The 24,500-nt window shown below is 47.1% G+C and overlaps 1 protein-coding gene across 4 annotated transcripts in view; it reads left to right on the plus strand.

The window, feature by feature from the left end:
• OSBPL9 (oxysterol binding protein like 9) overlaps positions 1-24,500 on the plus strand; it is a 139,856-nt gene that overhangs the window by 36,593 nt on the left and 78,763 nt on the right. For 3 of the 4 annotated variants that reach the window (XM_083157388.1, XM_083157386.1, XM_083157387.1), the window contains exon 4: positions 10,456-10,532. In XM_083157388.1, the coding sequence (XP_083013514.1) occupies positions 10,456-10,532 (77 nt within the window). Of the gene's footprint in view, positions 1-10,455; positions 10,533-18,222; positions 18,374-24,500 lie in introns of those variants that run through there. The other variant, XM_083157389.1, reaches the window with a different exon arrangement.

Genomic DNA, 24,500 nt, shown 5'->3' on the forward strand with positions numbered 1-24,500 from the left:
GCACTCGCCATGCTTCAGGCACTATTTTATTCTCCCACCACGCCCAAGTGGATGGTAGGGCATGAAATACCGCCTGTCGTCACATGTCGGCTAAAAAATTAAGTGAAAACCCCCATGTCCACCTTTTTGACTGTCAAAATTGACCCATTTCCACCTATCGCTTCTGTCTACCTTCCTGCATGTCAACCTAATGCTTGTAGTCCTAGTGACAGTATCCCTGTTAGACATGCTCAACCTATCGACTTAAAATGCCAGTTGCTCCCATTTGTTATATCAATTCAAATAAAAAATATTGTGCATGAAAACACATTTCCTACATAAGGTAATCATTACAGGTCATTACAATGAATAATAATGTTTTCCTTGGCAATTTTCACACCTGTTTTGACAAATTCACTTGGCACTCAAAGGGTTAAAGCGGTGTAAGAAGCAGAACAATACAACATTGTTCAGCAAATTGCAGCTCTATAGAGAAATAGAGCTTTTCATATTTTGCAGATCTTAAGGAATTCATTAAAGTGGTAATAAGGGACACCTTCATACTTCCAGCGACGGCTGACATTCTTCATAAACCGCAATGAGCATGAAATTACAGGCGCAAAAGACGATCCTGACCATTTCTTTAGAACCGATGCCAAACCCGTTACATCTAATAGACCCTTTGATAGGGTCGGCTGTCGAGGCCTACCCTTTAGAGTCGCTGGAGAGTTAATTTGTGATGAATAGCCAGGCATTGTATTTTCGGTTCATTCTCCTCTTTGGTGAGACGTTGAAAGATCACAATGGCATACTTGGGTGTACAGATATATTTATTTTGTGTGCACATAATGGTATCTATTGGTACAGATGCAGACGATATATCATACCTCCCAACAGTCCCGATTACCGCGGGAATGTCCCGGTTTTCAGGGACATTCCCGCGTCCCTCCCGCGGCAGGCAGTGTCCCACGGCGAGGGGGGGGGGGCTGTTGGAAGTCCCCCCTGTCGGCTGCTGAGCAGCGGGGAATAAACGCTGTGCGCATGCGCTGTGGGTATGGCTAGAGCAGTGGTCAGGGAACCCGGTCCTCATTACCCCACGCAGTCCATGTTTTGCAGGTCTCCTCACAGAATCACCAGTGAAATAATTAACTCCACTTGCGGACCTTATAAAATGTGTCTGAGTAATTAGAACACATGTGCACCTGCTGGGTTACCAGCAAAACATGCACTGTGTGGGGAAATGAGGACGAGTTCCCTGACCACTGGGCTAGAGGCTCACAGAGCCTCTGGGTCATGCCCCCATAGCGGCAAAACAGGGGCGTGGCCTCACGGGAGAGCCGCGAGTATAGGCCACACCCCTGAAATTTTCACCTCACTGTGTCCCTCCTTGGTCTCCCGACAAGTTGGGAGGTATGATCTATAGAAACAGAAACAATAGTCTTCCCAGAAGATGTCTATCATTTTCTAGGTTGCAATATTGAAAGGATGGACAGAAACCATTTCTCTTTCAATGGTCCTGGTGACACAGCTCAACACTGGGATGTAGGAGGGTCCGAAGGAGCCAGGCACCTATCCTAAAGCTTTAGAGGGTAGGCTCCTCCCCTACTGCATCCCTGGACTCTTCAGTTCGTGTTAGGTGCCCACTGGAGTGGGTGCTATTCTAAAGGGCTGCAGGAGCAGCCGAAGAATTAGAGTAGTTAGGGAATTTTTATTGTTTTATTAATTTTTACCCTAGCTAGGTAGGCACAGTGTGAGGATTCTCTTAGGGAATCCTCACACTGCTAGCGCAGCAGGAGCTGACAGAAGCGCGTCCTGTCAGCTCACTGTGCACAGGGGAGACACTGTCTGGTCTCCCTGTGCAGCGCTTACAGCCTCTTCTAAGAGGCTGCCTGGGCTCCGGAGTATCCTGAAACCGGCTCCACATTTAGGTGGGGATCATGGGGGACAGGCGCTCCGTGATGGCGGCGGCCATTTTATGCGGAGCTTACACGCTGAGCTCCTATATGAGAGGACAGCAGCGTTGTGACAGGCATGTTCCAAGTGATCCCCAGTCGAGGGGGAGACACTGGAACTAGGAAATCCTACCTAAGGAGCGGCTGGCTGGGGGTGGTTGGCGCCAAGAGGTCACGGACCCCGCAGCAGCAGGGACTTGTGGTCTCTTCCTTCACTCTGACTTTGGCGCCTTTCAGAACGCTTGCAGCGGAGCTGAGCTGGCTTACTGATCCTGGCAGAGTGACTTGGATTTCCTGGGCATCGCTTCCCCGCAGTTGAAACCAACAGACAGCTAAGTGACTGGGTGCATTGCCTCTGTATAAACGCTTGTACATTGTTTGCACTGTGTATACTGATAGATATACATTTATCACTTGCATCATGTCTGAGCATCAAGCTGTGGTTTTGGGGGAGGGAGCCCTTAGTGCACTGAGCGCGTGCAATGTTTGCACACAAAAGTTTGTCCCTGAGCAGATGGCCAAGGGGGGCTTATGTATTACTTGCGCTGATGTGAGACCCATGGGCAGTGAACCCCATAGGGCAGAGCAGATGGAACCTGCGTGGGCCAGGGCCCTAGGCAGGTCAGTAAACGCTTTGGTGCAGCTTCTGGACAGGCAGAGTGATGGGCTGGTAGAATCACAGAGACCTATGCCATCATCTCAGCAGTCGTCTGGCTCCTTACCTCTTACCCAGGCAGATCCTGCGCTGATTCAGGTGATGCAGGATACTGCAAAAGGGATTAACAGGTTCAGCGAAATGCTGGACAAAATGGATGATGTTGCAGGGACCCCTAGAAGGTCCTATGCTATGACTACTGTGGTAGATGAGGAGGAGGGAGAATATACTGACATCCCCTGCTGCTGGTATAGAGGATCTCATTGTAGCTGTGAAGCAGGCTTTAAAGCTGTCTGTGGAGGATAAGACTCCTGTGAAAGGTGTTTTTAAGCGACAGCGGAAGGAGGCTGTTACTTTTCCTTCAGATGAGGGGTTACAGGAATTGTTAGAAGGGGCTTGGAAGACTCCTGATAAGAGGCTACAGATGCCTAAGCGATTCCTTAGTCTGTACCCCATGCCAGAGTCTCATGCGGAGCTCTGGGAAAAGGTCCCAGTTGTGGACGCTTCAGTGGCACGCTTGTCCAAGGCTACTGTGTTACCAGTACAGGGCGGTGCAGCTTTCAAAGATTCTGTGGATAAAAAGCTGGAGGGTAACCTCAAGGCTATCTTTGAAGGGGTGGGGTTTACCTTACGGCCCCTTATTGCTTCAGCCTGGGTCTCTAAGGCCATGATAGAGTGGGCTGGTGATTTATGCACCATGCTGCAGGCTGATCCTGGTGCGTTGCTGCTTGCAGAAAAGATTAAGGCGGCTGCAGAATATGCAGTGGAAGCAGAGGAGGAAGCTATTAAAATGGCGACCAGAGTGTCCACAGTCTCCATTAATGCCAGGAGAGTGCTTTGGCTTAAAGCCTGGGAAGCAGACAATGAGTCCAAGAAGGCTCTGGAAACATTAGCCTTCAAAGGAAAGGTACTCTTTGGTACTGAATTAGAGGAGATTATAAAACAGGCCACGGGCGGCAAAAGTACATTTCTGCCGGCCTCCTCAGCAAAGCAGACGTCCAGATTTTCTGCTTTTAGGCCGTCCTTTCGGCCCTCCCCTAGAGGTGGTGCGTCCTTTCGAGGACAGTCCTTCAGGGGAAAGTTTCAGGCCTCTAGGGGCAAAACTCAAAAGTCCAAGTTTGGCTCCTTCCATAAGAAGCCTGCCTCCAAAGGAGAGGACAAACCCTCCGCATGACTGTCAGGGGATAGGCCCGACAGTGATAAAGGTGGGGGGGCGTCTCACACATTTCAGGGACGCATGGGCTTCTCTAGACCAGGATTCCTGGGTCTTAGAGATTATTACCCAGGGTTACAAAATCCCTTTCAGAGGGTTGCCTCCGAAGAGGTTCATACCCACACCCGTGCCGAAACAGGCGCTCCTTCGCACAGCTCTTATGAGAGCGGCTCATTCCCTTTTGGAAAAAGGGGTGGTTATTCCGGTTCCCAGGGCAGAGTGGAAGAAAGGCTTTTACTCCACGCTGTTCCTGGTGCCCAAACCAGACGGGTCTTTCAGACCAATACTAAACTTGAAATCCTTAAATGTCCATCTATGGGTAGACCATTTCAAGATGGAGTCTTTAAGGTCAGTACTCCTGAGTCTGGACCAGGGAGAATTTTTGGCGTCCATGGATGTCCAGGACGCATATCTGCACGTTCCCATCCACCCGGAACATCAGACCCTGTTGAGGTTTGCTATAGGAAACCTGCATTTACAATTCCGGGCGTTACCCTTTGGGCTAGCGACCGCGCCAAGGGTATTCACAAAGATAATGTCAGTGATGGCGGTGGTGCTGAGGCTCAGAGGAATCACAGTAATACCCTATTTGGACGATCTCCTGTTCAAAGCAGGGTCAGCAGCCATGCTTCAGAGTCACTTGGCAGAGGCCATCAGTTTTTTGCAGGCTCACGGCTGGATTTTAAATTTACAAAAATCTCAGTTGGTACCATCACAGAGGCTTCAATTCTTGGGAGTCATACTGGATACCCATCTCCATCGGGTTTTTCTCCCAGAGGTAAAGGCCAGGGACCTGGTCACTCTAGTGCAGGAGATTCTCAGAGCTCCGAGCTTGTCAGTATGGAGGTGCCTCAAGCTCCTGGGGAAAATGGTGGCGTCATTCGAGACGCTTCAATTTGCCAGGTTCCACTCTCGGGTGTTCCAATGGAACATTTTGTCGGCTTGGTCAGGAAACACACAGACCATGAAGTCGGAGCTGATAGTGCTGTCTTCGGACACTCGAGTCTCCTTGAAATGGTGGACAGAAGTAGATTCCCTTCAGTGGGGTCGGTCATTACAGACCTGGGATTGGTTGGTAGTAACTACCGACGCCAGTCTCAGGGGCTGGGGGGCAGTAGTCCTGGATCTCAGGCTGCAGGGCCTGTGGACGGCAGAGGAATCAGCATTACCAATCAACATCTTGGAGCTGAGGGCTGTCTGGAAAGTGATTTCCTTGGCGGGAGACAGGTTACGGAACCTCCCTTTGAGGATTCAGACCGACAATGCCACAGCTGTGGCGTATCTGAATCACCAGGGAGGTACACGCAGCAGATTGGCCATGTGGGAGGTGTCCAGAATCTTCCTATGGGCGGAACAGAATGTGCCTGCGGTATCGGCTATATTCATTCCAGGAGTGGAAAATATAGAAGCAGACTTCCTGAGCAGGGAGGAGCTCAAGGAAGGAGAATGGAGCTAACACCCTCAGGTGTTTCATCAGATCACTGTGATGTGGGGTACTCCGGATGTGGACCTGATGGCATCCAGGTTCAACCATCAGGTGCCCAGGTTTTATGCCAGAACGAGAGATCCGCTAGCAGAGGCAGTGGATGCCATGACTACTCAGTGGCAGGGAGATCTTCTTTATGCATTCCCTCCGGTTCCAATGTTAGCGAGACTTTTGAAAAGGATACAGGACCAGTCGGTTCCGGTGATTCTTGTGGCCCCAGATTGGCCTAGGAGGTCCTGGTACTCGAGGCTTCAGAGGTTGTCTGTGGACTCATGGCGTCTACCTCCGAGACCAGATCTACTAAGACAAGGCCCATTCAGTCACCTGGATTCCGATCGATTGATTTTGACGGCATGGCTATTGAAGCCGCCATTTTGAAAAGGAAAGGGTTTTCTGACGCAGTAGTGCAGACTATGATAAAAGCCAGGAAAGCTGTTTCCTCTGCGAATTATTATAGAGTCTGGAAGACTTACATTAGATGGTGTGAGAGGAGAAAGGTTCACACATCTCACTTCAAGTTAGCAAGAATGTTGGAATTCTTGCAAGATGGGTTTTCATCGGGCCTAAGCCTTCAATCATTGAAGGTGCAGATTTCGGCCTTATCCATCTATTTCCAAAAAAGAGTAGCCATTTTGCCGGAGATTCAAACTTTTTTACAAGGGGTATCCAGACTAAAACCCCCTTACAAGCAACCAGTAGCGCCTTGGGATCTGTCACTGGTTTTGGATTGCCTTCAGAAGGCACCTTTTGAACCTTTAAGGTCGGCTGACTTTAAGTTTCTCACGTGGAAACTAGTGTTTTTGTTAGCAGTAGCATCAGCTAAGAGTGTCAGAGTTGGGAGCCTTGTCATGCAAATCTCCCTTCTTAGTTTTTCATGATGACAGGGCTGTTCTGAGAACAGTACCTCAATTTTTACCGAAGGTAGTTTCTGCCTTCCATTTAAATCAGGAGATAGTTCTACCTGTGTTTCAACCCCCAGAGGGTTCTCAGAAAAGGGACAAGTTGAAAACTTTGGATGTTGTGCGTGCTTTACGCATATACAGTATGTGGACAGAGTGAAGAGTGTCAGAAAGACTGACACATTATTGGTACTGTATGACGTACACAAAATTGGTTGGCCTGCTTCTAAGCAGACTATTGCTAGGTGGTTGCGATCTGTGATAGCTTTTGCATACACTAAAGTGGGTAGGCCTGTGCTGGCCAGAATTAATGCGCATACCACCAGGTCAGTTGCCACCTCTTGGGCGGTTCGACATGGGGCCACAGCTGAGCAGGTTTGCAGAGCTGCCACTTGGTCATCTGTTCACACATTTGCCAAATTCTATAGATTCCACGAGTTCGCGTCGGAGGACGCATCATTCGGGCGAGCAGTGCTGAGAGCTGCAGACCTGAGCGTACCCTCCCAAAGGACCGGCTCTGGAACGTCCCAGTGTTGAGCTGTGTCACCAGGACCATTGAAAGAGAAAAAGGGATTTTTGTAAGAACTTACCTTTCGAATCCCTTTCTCTGATATGGTCCTGGTGACACAGCGATCCCTCCCTTACGCTCAGTAAGTATGCCAGAAGTTCATGATGTTCATGTTAAAATGGTTAAAAGTTAACAGTTTCTGTTATAAAATGTGCATATAATATGTGCAGGCGTTTGTACTGAGTTAATGTATTCCAGTGGCTTTGAAAGATTGAACTGAAAGAGTCCAGGGATGCAGTAGGGGAGGAGCCTACCCTCTAAAGCTTTAGGATAGGTGCCTGGCTCCTTCGGACCCTCCTACATCCCAGTGTTGAGCTGTGTCACCAGGACCATATCAGAGAAAGGGATTCGAACGGTAAGTTCTTACAAAAATCCCTTTTTGGTTGCTATGGGAAACGTCCTTTATTTTTAGAAGCTTTAGTTCACTTACCCCTAAATGTACAGAGTAAAATGTTTTATTGGAAGCCATTAGAAGCTTGTAGTAATACGTCTGCTAGGAATAGTCATGTGGGATGATAATTTGATATCTTCAGTAGTCAACCTATGGAACCAAGAAATGAGATCCAATAGTTGATCCAACCATGAGTTTGAGCTTGACCTGTGTATGGGCTTGTGATGTATCCGGTGGATGGATGGACAATCTATATAGGCAATGACTTGGTCAATCGCGACTAGCTGGACGCCCAAAAAATGGTCAGAATAAACTAGATCGACATTTACTGAAGGTAGACACAAGCAAAAAGGTCAACATGAACATGGTCGGCACGTGTTTTTCACTATTTGTTTTTATTTTATTGTTTAATCGAATTTACCATCCCGGTGGACATAGAGGGGATGTCCACCGAACAGGGATGTGGAAAGCCCGAAGCATGCAAGGTGACGCGATACACTCTGGGATGTTTCACACGCTCCGGCTCCTGCTGGGCGGCGAAACCCTGCACGGCCAAATGCGGCGCCGCACACAGTAGTGAATAATGGACACTATTTGTCCATTCACATGGGATAGCCATGGCCCAGCCGTCCGGTTGCAGCCGGATCCCACCACTGGAAGGGATGGCTGCCGGGCTGTGGTTATCCCCACCATTCTAAACTTCCTTGTGCGGTACTACTTCTCGGCCGTGCGTGGTTTTGCCGTCCGGCAGGAGCCGGAGCGTGTGAAATAGCCCTTATACAGTGTCCATGTCAACCAAAGAAATGTGAAAAATGTGTCGACTTTTGCATTGGTGACGACATTCATGGCAACCTTTTGCTTGTGTCGATATTTTATGTTGCCATCTATTTTAAGGCGTCTAACCAGTCGCGGTTGAATAGTGGTCGACCGAGTAATTTTGAAACTAGACATCGCCGATCTTTGATACCGTAACCGCTTATGGGACATATATCAGTATTGCGATGTATTACACTTTTTAATGCTGGATTGCTGGGCAATGACAGCATGCTTGGTGTAGTGGTTGGCATTACCGTCGACCAGACCTGAGGACAGGAGTTCAATGTTCGGTTCCTGACCTACAGTATGCACGCAAGTGGAGTTTGTGTATTAGGTGTCCGTGTCAGGGAATACCGATAATAAGGAGGGGTAAATGACTAGTCTGTAAACACTGCTGAATATGTGCTCTCGGTACTTGTTTCCTAGCACGACGCCCATCGTATACCGTACTTAGTGGTGTGCGATTCGATGCGATATTCCCGTTAAATTAACAGGAGTGCTTGTACAATGAAATATCGCATAGCATTGCATGCCAGCAAATGGCATACGATGCAATTTTTTTTTTTTAAATTGTACAAGCACCCTGATGGGTGCTTACAATGTTAAATGCACCCCATTGTCAACGCCACCCCCACTATCGACGACAACCCGAAGCATGGCGAGTGCAGTGAGCCCGCGAGGGGCGGCGGTACGCGTCCTCCGACCTTTTCATAACCCCACTATCCACGTCGGCGTGGAGTTGATTTTAGATAGTGTGGCGAGTGCAGCGAGCCACCGAGCCCGAAGCATGGCGAGCGGACGCGGAATACATGTAAAGTAATTCGTGTCCCCTCGTAGGGCTCGCCACGCTTCGGGCTCGGGGGCTCGCTGCACTCGCCACACTATCTAAGATCAACTCCACGGCGACGTGGATAGTGGGGGTATGATAAGGTCGAAGGATGCGTACCACCGCCCCTTGCAGGCTCACTGCACTCGCCACGCTTCGGGTTGGCGTTGACAATGGGGGTGCAATTAACATTGGAAGCACCCATCTGGGTGCTTGTACAATTAAAAATCACATTGCATGCCGCTATATTGTATGCGATGCGATTGTATAAGATACACTACGATGAAAATCGGGGGCCCCGTGCTAGGAAACAAGTACCGTTCTCTCTATATACTGCCTGTGGGCTGTATATGATCTGCCTGGCAATTGGCAGACACTTTAACAGACTGGCCTGATAATTGTATTGTGTATTTTTGTGACCGATCTGAATATATTGGTCTGTCCCCAAAGAGAGGGACTCTCTGCTCTGGATCAAGTACACTTGTGAGTTCCTAGGAAGCCTGATGGGGGAGCTACAGGTGTGACTGGCCTTACTGCACAGAATTGCATGCACTGCCAATGCTCTCTGCTACCTGTGCACAGTACTGATTCAGACGGGTGTGGATGGAAAGGTCAGCAGCATGCCCGGCCAACCTGTGGCTCTCCAGCTGTTGTAAAACTACAAGCCCCAGCATGCCTTGCCACACTTTTTTTGCTATTAGGTAATGTTAAAACTGGGGCAATGCATGCTGGGATATGTACTTTTCTAAAAACTGTAGAGCAACAGCTTGGTCAGGCCCGGTCTACAGTTTCTAGATAAACAATCAATAGCTCGACATGCAAAATGTTGACATCGTCTAAAGGTCGACAGAAGCAAAAGATCGACCTGAGATGATTTTTTTTTTTGTGTGTGTGTCGTCCCCCCCCCCCCCCAGGTTTTTTGTGTGTCAATGTTGACACCTGTAGACATGGACCCCAAATTATTGTAGCTTGTACCCTCGCATGGCTGTCTTCTCTTCCCATGCATCGGGCATGGTGTCTCACTTTGCTACCACTGCACCCAGCACAGTTTCCCGTTCCCAGTCAGATGTGTTAAAGTATGAAAAAGGTCCAAAAAAAAAAAGGTGTCAACCTTTTTCATGTTGACATTTTGGTGTCAACCAATTCAGACTACAGTGGATGGGACATACATGATGCTGATGTATAGAAGGAGAATATTACAGCAAAAATACTCGTAAAGGGCTGAATTGTTGGTTTCTGTAGGTTCTCTCCAGCCAACAATTGTGTCTGTATATAAATAGCAATTTTGCATCCCTTACTTAGTTTAATACGATTAGCAATGAAATCACTTAGTGCAGATGTTCATAACATGTCTGAGTACGTGTATTAGAGAATCGTTAGCCATAAACGTTAATACTATTATCAGGCCATAAGGAACCTTGACGGTGCGTTTCAGGATACATAATATATGTTGCAGCACACAGACTGGGTACATGTTGCATTAGCCTGATTTCTGCCTTGTTTCCCTTTACGCAACTTTGTAACATACAAAACGGTCATTTGGAGTCTGCAGTCCTGTGAGTGCGAGATTCTCTCTGCGTCGTGTTAAAGCTCTGACGTTGCCAGATTTCTGGGGTGATTATATATTCGGTGATCGTCACACTCAGATTCCTTTTATTCCCTGCTAACAGCCCGCGATGCAGATGAGCGAGAGAAGTGGATTCATGCATTAGAGGAGACCATCCTACGTCACACACTGCAGATACAGGTAAGGACTCATTCCGTTTTAAGTCTTTATAATATACTTGCATTTAAGTTGTGCTTGGAGCATTCTGTTCCCTCTACTCTACAGGATTGTATGGGGGCATTATCCTGGGGGACTCCGAAGAACAAGGCACCATCCCTAGTTTTGCCCACCGCTAATCAGGAGGGGTGGGGGGGGGGGACCTGTATGACAGCACAGCCCTGGTAAATATGCAACTTGTATTCGTGCATTGAACTTAGTTTATATGTTAGATGCTCATTGGCATGGAAGCTGTCTCTGTCACACTGGGCCTTATTCAGATCTGATCGCAGTACAAATTTGTTTGGAAAATGGGCAAAACCATGTGCACTGCAGGTGGGGCAGATGTAACATGTGCAGAGAGAGTTCAATTTTTGGTGGGGTGTGTTAAAACTGAAATCTAAATAGCAATGTAAAAATAAAGCAGCCAGTATTTACCCTGCACAGAAACAAAATAACTCACGCAATTCTATCTCTCTATATACATGTTACATCTGCCCCACCTGCAGTGCACATGGTTTTGCCCATTTTGAGAACAAATTTGTACTGCGATCAGATCCGAATAAGGGCCAATATGTGTATATAGGCATATACAGCAGTGTTAGTCACCTGCACAGATGGCACTGGGAACGCTTTTATTAATAAGCTGCTGGTATGTCTCTAAGCACCTATAAAACCCCTTTCACACCGCACATAAATACCGGGTCTCAAGCAGGTTTCCGGTGTGAAAGCAGCTGGATTGGCGCTTTCACACTGCAGCTCTAACCGTTTTTAAAAGGCTAAAAAAATCGTCAATATACCGGTTAAGCGCTGCAGTGTGAAAGGGGTATTAGACATGGCCCAAATCACCTGGCTGTAGAATAAATGTAGGTCTGGTCATGCAGTGCAGCTAGTATATTCCTTCTAAGATGTCACTTGAGTTGTTAACTAAGAGCAAGTACAGTACTTTATTAACCATTTGCTGTAATATATGCAGGGTTGCCGACTTTTTAATGCTCCTCTCCGGGAGAAGCCCGGAGAGGAGACTTTCCTTACCCGATCGGGGGGCGGGGCTTGACGGTGACCTCATTAAGCCCCGCCCCCACTAGGGAAATAGTAGAAATTACTGATATCCATGGAGGGGGCGGAGCTAAAATGACGCGATTGTGCCATTTTAGCTCCGCCCCCTCCTCTGAGACCCGCGGATTGCGGCATTTACATGCCGCGATTCGGTGGGTTCAGGGGGGTCCCCCAGATTCCGGGAGGGTTGCCCACCCTTCCGGGGGGCCAGGAGGGGGACCCAATTTTCGGGAGACTCCCGGGAATTCCGGGAGGGTCGGCAACCCTGAAATATATGTGACTTGTTATATACTGTAGATAAGTGATGAATTTTGGTGTCTATCATTTGTCCTTCTTATACTGCCTTTATCTTCTCCCGGGTATGGATCATTGGATAGACAGCAACTAGGTTGACACAAGTGATTGACGGTTGACACGTCATTGGGTCGACATGGGGGAAGTCGACAGTCAAAAGGTTGACATGGTGTTTTTACCTCTTTTTTTTTTTGTCCCGAATGTCAACAGTCGACATGGACACACACAAAAAGTGCACCGCATGGTTCGGCCCACTAGTTTATTTTCCCACCACGCCCTAGTGGATGGTAGGGCATGAAATACCGCCTGTCGGCACATGTCGGCTCAAAAGTGGAAAACCCCATGTTGACCTTTTTGACTGTCGACCTTCCCCATGATGACCTAATGCTTGTGTTGACCTAATGCTTGTGTTGACCTAATGCTTGTGTTGACCTAATGCTTGTGTTGACCTAATGCTTGTGTTGACCTAATGCTTGTGTTGACCTAATGCTTGTGTTGACCTAATGCTTCTGTTGACCTAGTGACCATCTCCAATTCTCCCACCTCTGTGTCAGGTCAGCTAAGTCCCACCGGTGTCTTCTGCTGAGCTGTTGGCAGTTCACCAATGGCCCTTATTCAGATCTGATCGCAGTACAAATTTGTTCTCAAAATGGTCAAAACCATGTGCACTGCAGGGGGGACTGATATAACATGTGCAGAGCGCGTTAGATTTGGGTGGGGTGTGTTGAAACTGAAATCTAAATTGCAGTGAAAAAATAATGCAGCCAGTATTTACCCTGCACAGAAACAAAATAACTCACCCAAATGTAATTCTCTGCACATGTTACATCTGCCCCACCTGCAGTGCACATGGTTTTGACCATTTTGAGAACAAATGAGGCCGTAAAACTTCTGCCATCTATAGATGTTGATAGGTACAGTCCGAGATGACCACAAGCTAAGCTCAGTTATCTGCTTAATACAGAAAACCTGTCATAGCTCTTTCCTACCTACCAGAGGGGTTATGACCTTGTTTGTACATGGAGCCTTTAATCTACCAGAGGTGAATGGAGGCTGACGCCTCACTAGGTGGTGACATTCTATTTCCACCACCATGTTTGCCAATGTTCTGTGCATTCTACCTGATTGGACAACTGTTGAGTGTGATGAGCGATCATTATCAGCTTGCGGTGGATACGTGTGTGTGTGGCATTTATGGTCCGCTCAGGAGGAACTGACGTTACAGTAGGTTAAGAAGTGAGGACTCTTTTCTTGCGGCTTCCTGTACTGACGTTAGGAAGGCATTATATACTGCTCCTGCATTACCAGTCCAAAAGGCCTCTATCCCACAGGTAGGGCACCGTGTACATAAGGCCTAATTCAGACTGGATTGTAATTTTGCGAATCCTTGCAGAACTACAACCCGCGTGTAATAGGATCGACCCCTAAGAATACTAAGATACTCTACACAGGGCCATGGACGGGCATCAGTATATGTTCTTTTACTAGGTTATTTTGGGCTTTATTTATCAATACCATACACTGGTGGAATATTGTGGATAGTATTACAGTAATACATATAGATATGCTGCCGGTTTTGTGAGTCACGTACCTGTCTGGCATAGAGTTCACTCTAGGAGTGACACCGGGCAGGGCGCTGGGGGGTGGACCGGGCACACCGACGTCACAGCTGGGGGCGTGCCCGGGCCTCTGCCATAATGAAAGAGGCGTGCTTGGGCCGCCATTGTCATCAAAGGGGCCGGGCCCGGCCGCCACAGTCATCAAAGGGGGCGGGCCCGGCCCCTCCGAATACACGACACTGGGCTTCCCCGTGAGGCTGTTTTAGCGGAGCGCTGCGAGACGGGCAGGGCGCATTTTTGCCCTTTAAAAATCGGGCAGGGCGCAGCGTCCCGCTAAAACAGCCTAGCGGGAACACTAGTTTGGCATGGTCTCCCTCCCCGGCAATGTAAACTATCCCATATAGCCCCATGTATGGCAAAATATATGCTATTTCCATACTGTGCATGCATACCAGATAGGGATGGCCATCGATGATTTGAAATCATCGAAGGTTGATTCATGGCCGATATCAAATCAAATACTTTTGCCATCGATGGGGAAGAACCAGATGGTTTCCCTCCATCGATGGAACAGTAAAATGATGGTTTTTTTTTCCAAAGTGACGGGACACGGAGCATAGCTCCACCCACGAAGCCCCCCCCAATCTGAGGGGTGTCCCATGTGAATACCATATAATTCACGCACTCATAAGTAAACCATAATATCAATAAAGACACGGAGACCTGTATTTGGCAGAATAAAACTAATTTTTTATTTAAAACACATTAAGAATATTAAAATATGTTTAAATTGCATAAAGCATGGTGGCAAAGGGGCCTATTTGTGAAGCACGGAAAAGAGTGGAAGGGTGAGCCAGTGGAGATGTTACCCATGGCAACCAATCACGTCGCCCCTCCTTTCACTGCTTCATGAGTAGCTCCCAAAGAAATACAATTTTAAAAAAATCTATCTGCCAAAAATAAAAAAAATAAAAAATCTGTTTAATTGAATACCAATTAGCCGAATTAGGACAAGCTTCAGTGCCAATTAGAAGCAATATGAAGACACATGAGGGTCAACTAGGAATCAGGTGAGAGAGAAAAAGAGAGGAGGGGATAGGGGTTGGGAAAGAGCAAGGGTAACACAAGTAGAACTCAGCAAGAGGTGAAACCAAAACCCTGCTGAGGGACTGAAGAATTTGAATTGTTGCCAATTAGCCAAATTTCAATGAGCCAAATGAAGTCCGTCAGTTCAGGTAAAAGGTAAAATCCCTCAAGACTTCTGCTGACAACAGCAGCAAGTAGCTAATCCCCGAGTAGGGTAGACAGGGGGAGACAAGATAACAAGGACACGACCAGCTGTAACAGTACTTACGTCCTCGGATTTCCTTTAAAGACGACGCAGGAAAAGTCTGCTCAGGCATCGGGTGCGGCACAGGGGGCAGATGGTGTTAATGTCCAGCCACTGTGTCAGGCATGAGATGTGGAAAACATGCCTGCAGGATGTGACCGCCACTTCCTCTCCGATCTGAAACTGGGAGATGCAGATGGTGCAGGACTCTACAGCGCCTCCTTCTGTAAAGGTGCATCTCCTGTAGGATGGAAGGCGGGCAAGGAGGACAGCTGGTCTCCGTACTCCCAAGGATGGTGCTGCCGCTGCTGGTGCTCCTGAGGACGGTGCCACTGCTGGTTGGTCTGCTGCAGATGGTACGCCTGAAGATGGTCTGCGGCGGCCAGATCGTAGCCAGGAGGTGTCCGGATATGGTCCAGTTCCAAACAACTGGGCCAGTTCCCTCCGGCTCATTGTTGATGGTAAAAAAAAAAAAAAAAAAGATAACACAGATGTTAATGTGCGCTGATCTCTCTGATCACTGATATCACCTGGAGTAAACTCGCTGTAAAAGCTGGCTCTCTCTAGGGGGGTATTTTTCTCTTGCGCTCACCTCTGCTCCTGCTCAAGAAATGCCAGTGAGAGGCTAGCACACTGAGGTTTTACACCTGGCCCATGTGGCATGCGGGCGGCAGTTGGAAATGGCAGTTGGTCTCTCTGTCCCATGCCTCACATCATCTTCCCACTGATATTACACAGTAAAACATTTGGGAAATCAATGAAAATGACAGATTAGTGCTCAGGAGTCACCACACCAAGGGCAGGGTGGTTTTTGGGAATCTGGACCCAGCGATTTCAATGCTGCTGCCATCTCTCCACTGTGGTGACAGCTGCCATACAAATCTATCCTATCTATCGCTCTATCTCCTAGTAGAGCTGTTGGGTAGTACCGATATCTAAAGGTGCCCATACACGATATATATGTGTTTCAGAGACTTTCAGCTCAAAGCCACCCAGTGTGTATGCCCAGCGATGAGAGCTGCTGCATCATTGCCAGGATAGCCATTTATCTGCTGGTATTACCAGCAGATGAGCGGCCTTGAGGACTGGTTTTCATAGCACTGCGCTATGCAAAGCCACCCTCCCCCCCACTGATGGCGCCGGAAGGGGGAAAGCCACTCAGTGTGTATGCACTAAGCGGCTTACCCTCCAGCGATGACCGCGATCATCGCTGGGCATAGTCGCCCAGTGTGTATGGACCTTTTAGAGTTTGTGCTGTATGACTTTTATAGCTCCAATCTCAATAAATCTACCATTTTTTTCCACTTTACTACAAATTGTTTATTTGCATTGTTTTATTTCTGACACAAGGGTGAGCGGCGTTGTTGTTGTTAAAACAAAACCGGTTTAATATACTAGAACAATATCACCTCATCACTCGCACGCAGAACAACTTTGTTCCCAAAATGGGCAAAACGATGCTGCGCTGCAGGTGGGGCAGATGTAACTGTGCAAAGAGTAAAGGCCCATAAACACTAGGCCAGGCTTTCCCAACCACGGTCCTCAAGGCACACCAACAGTGCAGGTTTTGTAACTATCCAGGCTTGAGCACAGGTTACTTAATTAGTACCTGAGTGATTCTGATGAATCCATCTGTGCTGAAACCTGGATATCACTAATGCTGTGTACACACTTGTACAATCTGCATGAGATCCAGATGAGATTTTGACTATATAGTTTTATCCCAAGCGATCCAGATGCGATCCCGATGTTCGCTCCCGTATCGCAGCCAGAAAGTCTTGGCTGCCCTGTCTATATCGTGCAGGTCTGCACTATATAGTCTAAATTGTATGCAGATAGTCTAATCGCATATAGTCTAAATTGTAATCGCATCTGGATCTCATGCAGATTGTACAAGTGTGTACACAGCATAAAACCTGCACTGTTGGTGTGCCTTGAGGACCGTGGTTGGGAATGCCTGCTATATTGGTCCCAATATTGCTCAGAAAGAGCTTTCTGAGTGATATTGTGGACAATATCACCTAGTGTGTACACTACCCCGCATCGTTAATGACCCTCTCCCTTGTCCAAGCATGTCTAGGGAGCGAGGGAGGTCATCGTTAACGACGGGCAGCACGGCCGCCGTCCCTCAGTCGCCCCCCTGCTATCACTCACATCGGAGCAGGCATCGGCAAGTGTGGATGGCCCTTTTGATTTGGGTGAGTTTTTTTGTTTATGTGCAGGGTAAATACTGGCTGCACATTTTACATTTGCCCCATCTGCAGTGCAGCATGGTTTTGGCCATTGTGAGAACAATTTTGCCCTGCGATCAAGTCTGAATTAGGACCTTTGTTCTTCGTTGAGATCACAGATGGGTCCCCCCACTGCTAGGTGCAAGCGGGGTGGCAAACCATCCATCCCCCGTGCGAACGCGCGGAGGACCGATCTAGTCAGACCCATATACGTTAATATATTTTATTAATACCTTGGGCGGGTTATTTAGCACGGGTCGCTAAATAAAGAATTAGCAACTCAAGCAGTTATGAAACGGCTGCAGCGTTCACATTGCGCATGTATGAGGGAAATTAGGGACGGAAATGCAATCTGATCGTAATGACGACGCAGTCAGTAGTTTGACTAACAGGATGTCGGCATTTGGAGGTGGAAACATGGCATTTCCTGGGTATTTTTAACACATGACCATGACCACTTTCGTCCTTTTTTTAGTCGCAGATAGCCTCAAACCAACTCACATTTGCTCAGACGGCAAAGACTCTCCGAAGTTCCGGAATTTACGTATAGATCTGCGATGCATTTGCAAACTTTCTCTGGGAGGATTACCTTTCAGACTGGGGGAGTTGTTTTTTAACTCGCAGTCCATTATAATGCCTCAGGTTAACGATCCAACCCGAATTAGCCCCCGCTATAATACTATAAGGATATTAGGATTTAAAAGCAAAAAACTGGAACCCAAGTACCAGTATTAGAGATCGTCATTACAGACTGACGCTGCTTGATAATTTTCACAGCAAAGGGACATCCCTGTAATTGTTCCTATCTGTACAAACTGTTTTAGGTCACCGAGTTCAGGAGTCACGGCCTCCATAATGAGTCATAAACAGATTATCTATTGCTATCATTTGTACATTAAACCTTGGCCCCTGTCACCCTCCTTGTGTCTTGTGATTTTGCCTGCTGTATCTCATTATGAAGGTACAGTAGTCTGTAAAGGTAGATAATCATTCGCCCTCCCCCCCCCCTGCTATGTACAATGGGGTTAATAATGTCTGAAACTCTATGATACACTGATTACTAAACTGAGACTGATGTGAATCAGACCTGGCATGTTCCCCAGTGTAAAACCCGTACACAGTCATGTGACACGAGAAGCCAATGAGCGCAGGGCTTTTTGCTATGTTGCCTGCACTCAACCAATAGCTGGTCAGCATGGGGTGAGCAGCTGCTGGTCGGTGGGGGAGCAGAGGAAGTAGCTGGATGATGCTTTCAGTTTGTAAGTGAATAGCAAGCATGTCGCTTCTGAGGATTGTCTCGCTGTCTGGGCTCAGGGCAGTGTGATCACTATGGCTGTGGAAGGATGCAGCAGTGTAAGTAATATCAGCCGTCATTGTCCTCTCATTGTTATGTCATCTGGGGAACAAGGCAGAAACATGGTTTCTGTGTGTGCAGTTATTCGATTATGTTTTCTGGAAGCACAGGGGGGTACAGGATACAAAATGCCTCCAGCATTTATATATTGGGGATGGGACAGGGGGTGTTATTTATTTGGGTAAAGGGGTGTAATTCAAATGCAGGCTGCGTAGATGGTTGCCTGTCTTCTGTGTTATCCTACATATTTTGTTTAAGGGCTATCGTGCTGGGGCTTGTACACCCACCGCAGAGAGTAGCAGCCTCACAACATATTGTACATCTCATTTTTATATGTACGTGCTGTAGGTTTTGTTGTGTTTCACAGCAGAATCCAGATTCTACATGGTTTCAGCTAATGAGTCATTATTCTAGAGCAGGGGTGTCCCGCACTGGGATGTGGCGTTCCACGGCAGCAAGAGGGCTGCATGCTCATTACCCTGTTCTAGAGCAGGGGTGTCCCGCACTGGGATGTGGCGTTCCACGGCAGCAAGAGGGCTGCATGCTCATTACCCTGTTCTAGAGCAGGGGGTGTCCCGCACTGGGATGTGGTGTTCCATGGCAGCGAGAGGGCTGCATGCTCATTACCCTGTTCTAGAACAGGGGGTGTCCCGCACTGGGATGTGGTGATCCACGGCAGCAAGAGGGCTGCATGCTCATTACCCTGTTCTAGAGCAGGGTTGTCCCGCACTGGGATGTAGTGATCCACAGCAGCAAGAGGGGCTGCATGCTCATTACCCTGTTCTAGAACAGGGGGTGTCCCGCACTGGGATGTGGTGATCCACAGCAGCAATAGGGCTGCATGTCCATTACCCTGTTCTAGAGCAGGGGTTTTCCACAGCAGCAAGAGGGTTGCATGATCACTAGTACCCTTTTCTAGAGAAGGGATAGTCTTAGATAATGCGCACTGCAATTTGTCGTGAGTAAAATCCATGGCCACTGCATTGTAGCACTTTGTACAGATACAGAGGTGTGTTACCATATATTATTATTGGGATAAGAGAGATATATGATTCCTAAAACTCAACAGGTGTATCTAGTTTGCCCCAATTTTTTTGAACTCCTAAAACAGGTATATCAGGGTTGCCGACCCTCCCGGAATTTCCGGGAGTCTCCCGAAAATCGGGTACCCCCTCCCGGCCCCGGAAGGGTGGGCAACCCTCCCGGATTCAGGGGGGACCCCTGCTGACCCCCGGATCGCGGCATTAAAATGCCGCAATCCTCGGGTCTCAGAGGAGGGGGCGGAGCTAAAACGGCAAAATCGCGTCATTTTAGCCACGCCCCCTCCACGGAGATCCATGAATTTGCTGATGTAACAGCATGGGGGCGGGGCTTAGTGATGTCGCTTGTATGCCCCGCCCCCTGAGCGGCTGCTGAAACTCTCCTCTCCGGGCTTCTCCCGGAGAGGAGATTCTTAAAGTCGGCAACCCTGAGGTATATCCAAACTGTGGCCCTCCAGCTGTTGTGAAACTACACATCCCAGCATGCCTTGCCATAGTTTTAGCATTCCCTAATAGCAAAACTGTGGCAAGGAATGATGGGACTTGTAGTTTCATGACAGCTGGAGGGACATAGTTTGGACATGCCTGTCCTAAAACAAAACAAGGCTGATGGCACAATATATGACCGATGATCATTATTGAATAGCCCTGGGTGAATCCATTATCTGCGGGAATGTATTGTAGCTAATTTATCGATTTGGCTTTGTCGCTTTGAGTTAGAAACCTAGAAACATAAACATAGAATTTGACGGCAGATAAGAACCACTTGACCCATCTAGTCTGCCCCTTTTTTTAAACATGTTACCTCAAACCATATTTGATCCTTATTTTTTTGTAAGGATATCAATATGCTTATCCCAAGCATGTTTAAATTGTACTACTGTATTTGCATCTACCACCTCTGATGGTAGGCTATTCCACTTATCTACTACTCTTTCTGTGAAGTAATTCTTCCTCACATTTCCCCTGAATCTTCCTCCCTCTAGTGTCAGTGCATGTCCTCGTGTTCTGTTGCTCCTCTTCCTGTAAAGAATGTCTCCCACCTGTATCTTGTTAAAACCCTTGATATATTGAAAGTTTCTATCATGTCCCCCCTTTCCCTTCTCTGCTCTAAAGTATACATATTAAGATCTTTTAGTCTTTCCTGGTACGTTTTGTGATGTAGGCCATGCACCATTTTAGTTGCTCTTCTTTGTACAGTCTCTAATGTATTTATATGCTTCTGGAGATATGGCCTCCAGAACTGAACACAATACTCTAGGTGAGGTCGTACCAATGACCTATACAGTGGTATTATTACTTCTTCCTTTCTACTGCTGATACCTCTCCCTATGCAACCAAGCATCTGACTTGCCTTCTTCATTGCTTTGTTACATTGCCTACCTGCTTTTAAGTCCCCTGAAATAGTGACACCTAGATCCCTCTCTTCCTCTGTAGTTTCCATTATAGTGCCATTTATACTATATTGAGTCTTTGGATTTCTGAGACCCAAGTGCATGATTTTGCATTTTTTGGCATTAAACTGTAGTTGCCATTCTCTTGACCATTTCTCTAATCTACCTAGATCCTCAATCATTTGTTTTACCCCTCCTGATGTGTCTACTGCAAAAAGGCACATTCTACCCTCAATTCCATTTGCAATATCACCAATAAAGATATTAAAAAGCACCGGTCCAAGTACAGATCCCTGGGGTACTCCACTTGTAACCTTTCCCTCCTTTGACTGTACTCCGTTTACTACAACTCTGTTTTCTGTCCTGCAACCACGCTCTTATACATTCAACTATCTTAGAATCCAATCCCAAGCTTTCAAGTTTATTTAACAGTCTGCGATGTGGGACAGTATCAAAAGCTTTACTAAAGTCTAGATAAGCTACATCTACAGCCCCACCTTGATCTATTACTTTAGTCACCCAGTCAAAAAAGTTAATAAGATTTGTTTGACATGATCTTCCCCCAGTAAACCCATGCTGTTTTGGATCCTGTAAATTGCTGGTTTTGAGATATTCTACAACTTGTTTTAAGAGTGTTTCCATCAATTTCCCTATTACTGATGTAAGGCTCACTAGTTGTTTACCTCTTCCTTGCTTCCACTTTTGTCCAGTGGGACTACATTCGCTGTTTTCCAGTCCTCTGGGATTACTCCAGTAGCTAGTGACTGGTTGAATAATTCTGTTATTGGTTTTACCAGCTCCCCTTTAAGCTCTTTTAGTATCCTTGGATGTATCCCAAGTTGGGCAGCAGTGCGGGATTTTGCCTTGTGATTGCCCCTTTTAAAAGAAACATCTGCCTCCTGCATTGCCGCCCAACTCTGGTGACATTACATTAATCCTGTATTAATCCGCTCTTTAAGTTTTGACTCGTCTAGAATTATACTAGTTTTATTCATGGGCCGAATTCGGTGACCTGAACCACATTCTTAATGCTGCTAATTTTAAAGCTCACGCTCCAGTCTGTGCATTAAACAATGAAATATGACTAATAAAAAAAATAAAAATCATTTTAGAAACTAAAATTTCTGCAGGCGTCATTGCTCAGCTGTGTACACACTAGACGATATTTTAAACGATATGCATAACCTTTTCTTTGATCATTTTTCAGCCCATTTTCTAAGCGATCTGACCCTACATCACTCCGTATGTTGGGGCCGATATCTACATTGCTTAGATCACTCGGCACAGGCCCATACTATAGCTACCTACCCTCCTGCATTCTGCAGGAGGCTCCCTGAAATAGCAGAAATCTCCCTCTCTCCCTGATTAGTCTAGCAATCTCCCTCAATTCACCTCTTTCATTGCCGGAGCTCACCAGAACATCCCCGCTGGTGGAGAGGGACTACATCAGATTGGGACACGTCTGTTTACGTCTCACACAAACACGCGTCCCAGTCACTCGGCGGTGTGACCCTACCCATCTCCGCTTCAGGGAGATGGGCAGGGATTGGGTGGGTTCGGGGTGGCAATGGGGACCGGGGAGGCGCGTGCCCTCTTCCAACGGCTGGCGGGGGCTGGTGATAGAATTGCCAGTCCATGCAAGCACAGGACTGGCTCCATCTGTACAATAGATGGACAATCCCTGACATGTACCAGTGACTTCTTTAGCAAGTACAGTATAGTATCTCTTACTAACGGCATGGCTTTCCATAGCGTCCTGCAGGTAAGGCGGGTTAGGGTAAGTATACCCAGCGCCTATTCCTTGATGGCCAATCTTGACACTCCAGCTGTTGTTGAACTACACATCCCAACATGCTCTGCATCAGATTTAGCATGGCCATTAGCAAAACTGAAGCAGAGCATGCTGGGAGGTGTAGTTCAACAACAGTTGGAGTGTCAAGGTTAGCCATGAAGGGCCTATTCTGTTCATCGGGATGTTGCTGTCAGTGTTCTGCCGGTCACACATACCGAATCTGTCTTCAGAACCAGTGTGTATGTTTCTGTAGATGTACAGGATGTGTTTTGTCTGCTTGCTTGCACCCTTTTGAGGAAGCTCTGAATCAGCTGATCCACTAAACAGGATATGGAAAAGTATACAACACCATTCCTCCTTGTGCTTTAACACCCTGTGATTTCAATATTCTGTAAGGAGCTAAATGAGTGAGGAATCCGTGTGTCCTAATGCAGGAGTACAATGGGTAAAATGCCCTGCACCTAAATAACTGCCTTTGGCTAATTTGTTTGATTTTTTTTTTTTATTTTTTTTTTAGAAATGTTTCCCTGAATAGGAAAAGCACCAGCTTTTATTTAGTGTGTGTTTTTTTTCTTTTGTAATTGTAGTGTCTTTCCCACCAATATGTACCTGGTGTTCCTAGGATCACTTGAACAGGTGATACAGGACCAATCAAATTAAGGTTAATGTTAATAAAATCAGTGCTGGGGGCTTCCATTCATAACCTATATAGTGTTCCCGCTAGGCTGTTTTCTGCTAAAACAGCCTGCCTCCGTCCCCGCCGGTGTGACCGGGGAAGCCCGGCGCCGCCCGTAGATGGCGATGCTCAGGGCTTCCCTTGTGGTGTAAAGCATTCGGAGGGGCCGGGCCCACCCCTTCAGTAACTGTGGCGGCAGGGCCTGCCCCTTATGTGGCGTTGGCGGCCCGGGCCCGCCCCCTTAAGCTGCCCCCGTGCAGCGGCACCCTGCCCGCCCTGGTTCCTAGAAGGAACACTACATATATGGACAAACAGAATCAAATCTTCTTCTTCACCACATAACTGATCCTAAGGGTGACGTAGAAACACAATATACTTTTTGGAAAAAATTAATAAATTAAACTTTGGCCTCAGGGTTCAATGAAAACAATTCTGATGCTCTAGGGTGCTGTGACTCAAAAAAGTTTGGGAACCCCCTGGTTTATACTACAGTATTAGCACTGCTGGGAGATATAGTTCTTCAAGTGGCTGGTTCTGGGGTGGGGATGACACTACACAGGGGGGTCGAGAATCGCACACACTGGGATCACTTGTACACACACTTATACCCACACACACTTACAGTCACTCATATACTGTACACTCACACACTTTTATAGTCACCTTATTGCATAAGACACCACTTCGAAGGTGAGAAATGACTGCCTAATTAAGTTAATTGGAAATTTCCAATTGCTTAATAAGTCTTCAGGGAGAGTGCTGCCGCGATCCCAGAGCAAGTCCGTGGGATTTTTCAGATAATTAAAAATCAGTCCTGCTCTTGGGATGTGTGAAAAAGAAGCGATATTGCTACAGAGATCATTGCATCCCGTTTTTTCAGTCGCCTATTTGAATTCCCAAAATTTACACCTGCGGGAACAAAACGGTGTTGCAGGGTTCTTCAAATGTACCACTGGGAATTGAATGTGCCCCTAGAGCTGTGTACGCACTATACAATATATCCTGCAATATATATTGCACACATTGCATAGTTTGTACACCTGATCCCTTGTTCCCATCCATAGTTTATTGAATCATCCTATTGAATATGCTACACATCCAATGGTCCGTATACAGCCAATGCAGTATAGTTACATGCAGCATGTAACAATACCGTACACTCCTAGTGTGTGCGGTAGTGCGGTGCACTTTGCTCGCACTGTTGGAAGTTGTGTACCCAGATTA

Source organism: Crinia signifera, chromosome 8 (assembly GCF_055691185.1).
Source record: "Crinia signifera chromosome 8, ASM5569118v1, whole genome shotgun sequence".
NCBI classification, from domain to species: domain Eukaryota; kingdom Metazoa; phylum Chordata; class Amphibia; order Anura; family Myobatrachidae; genus Crinia; species Crinia signifera.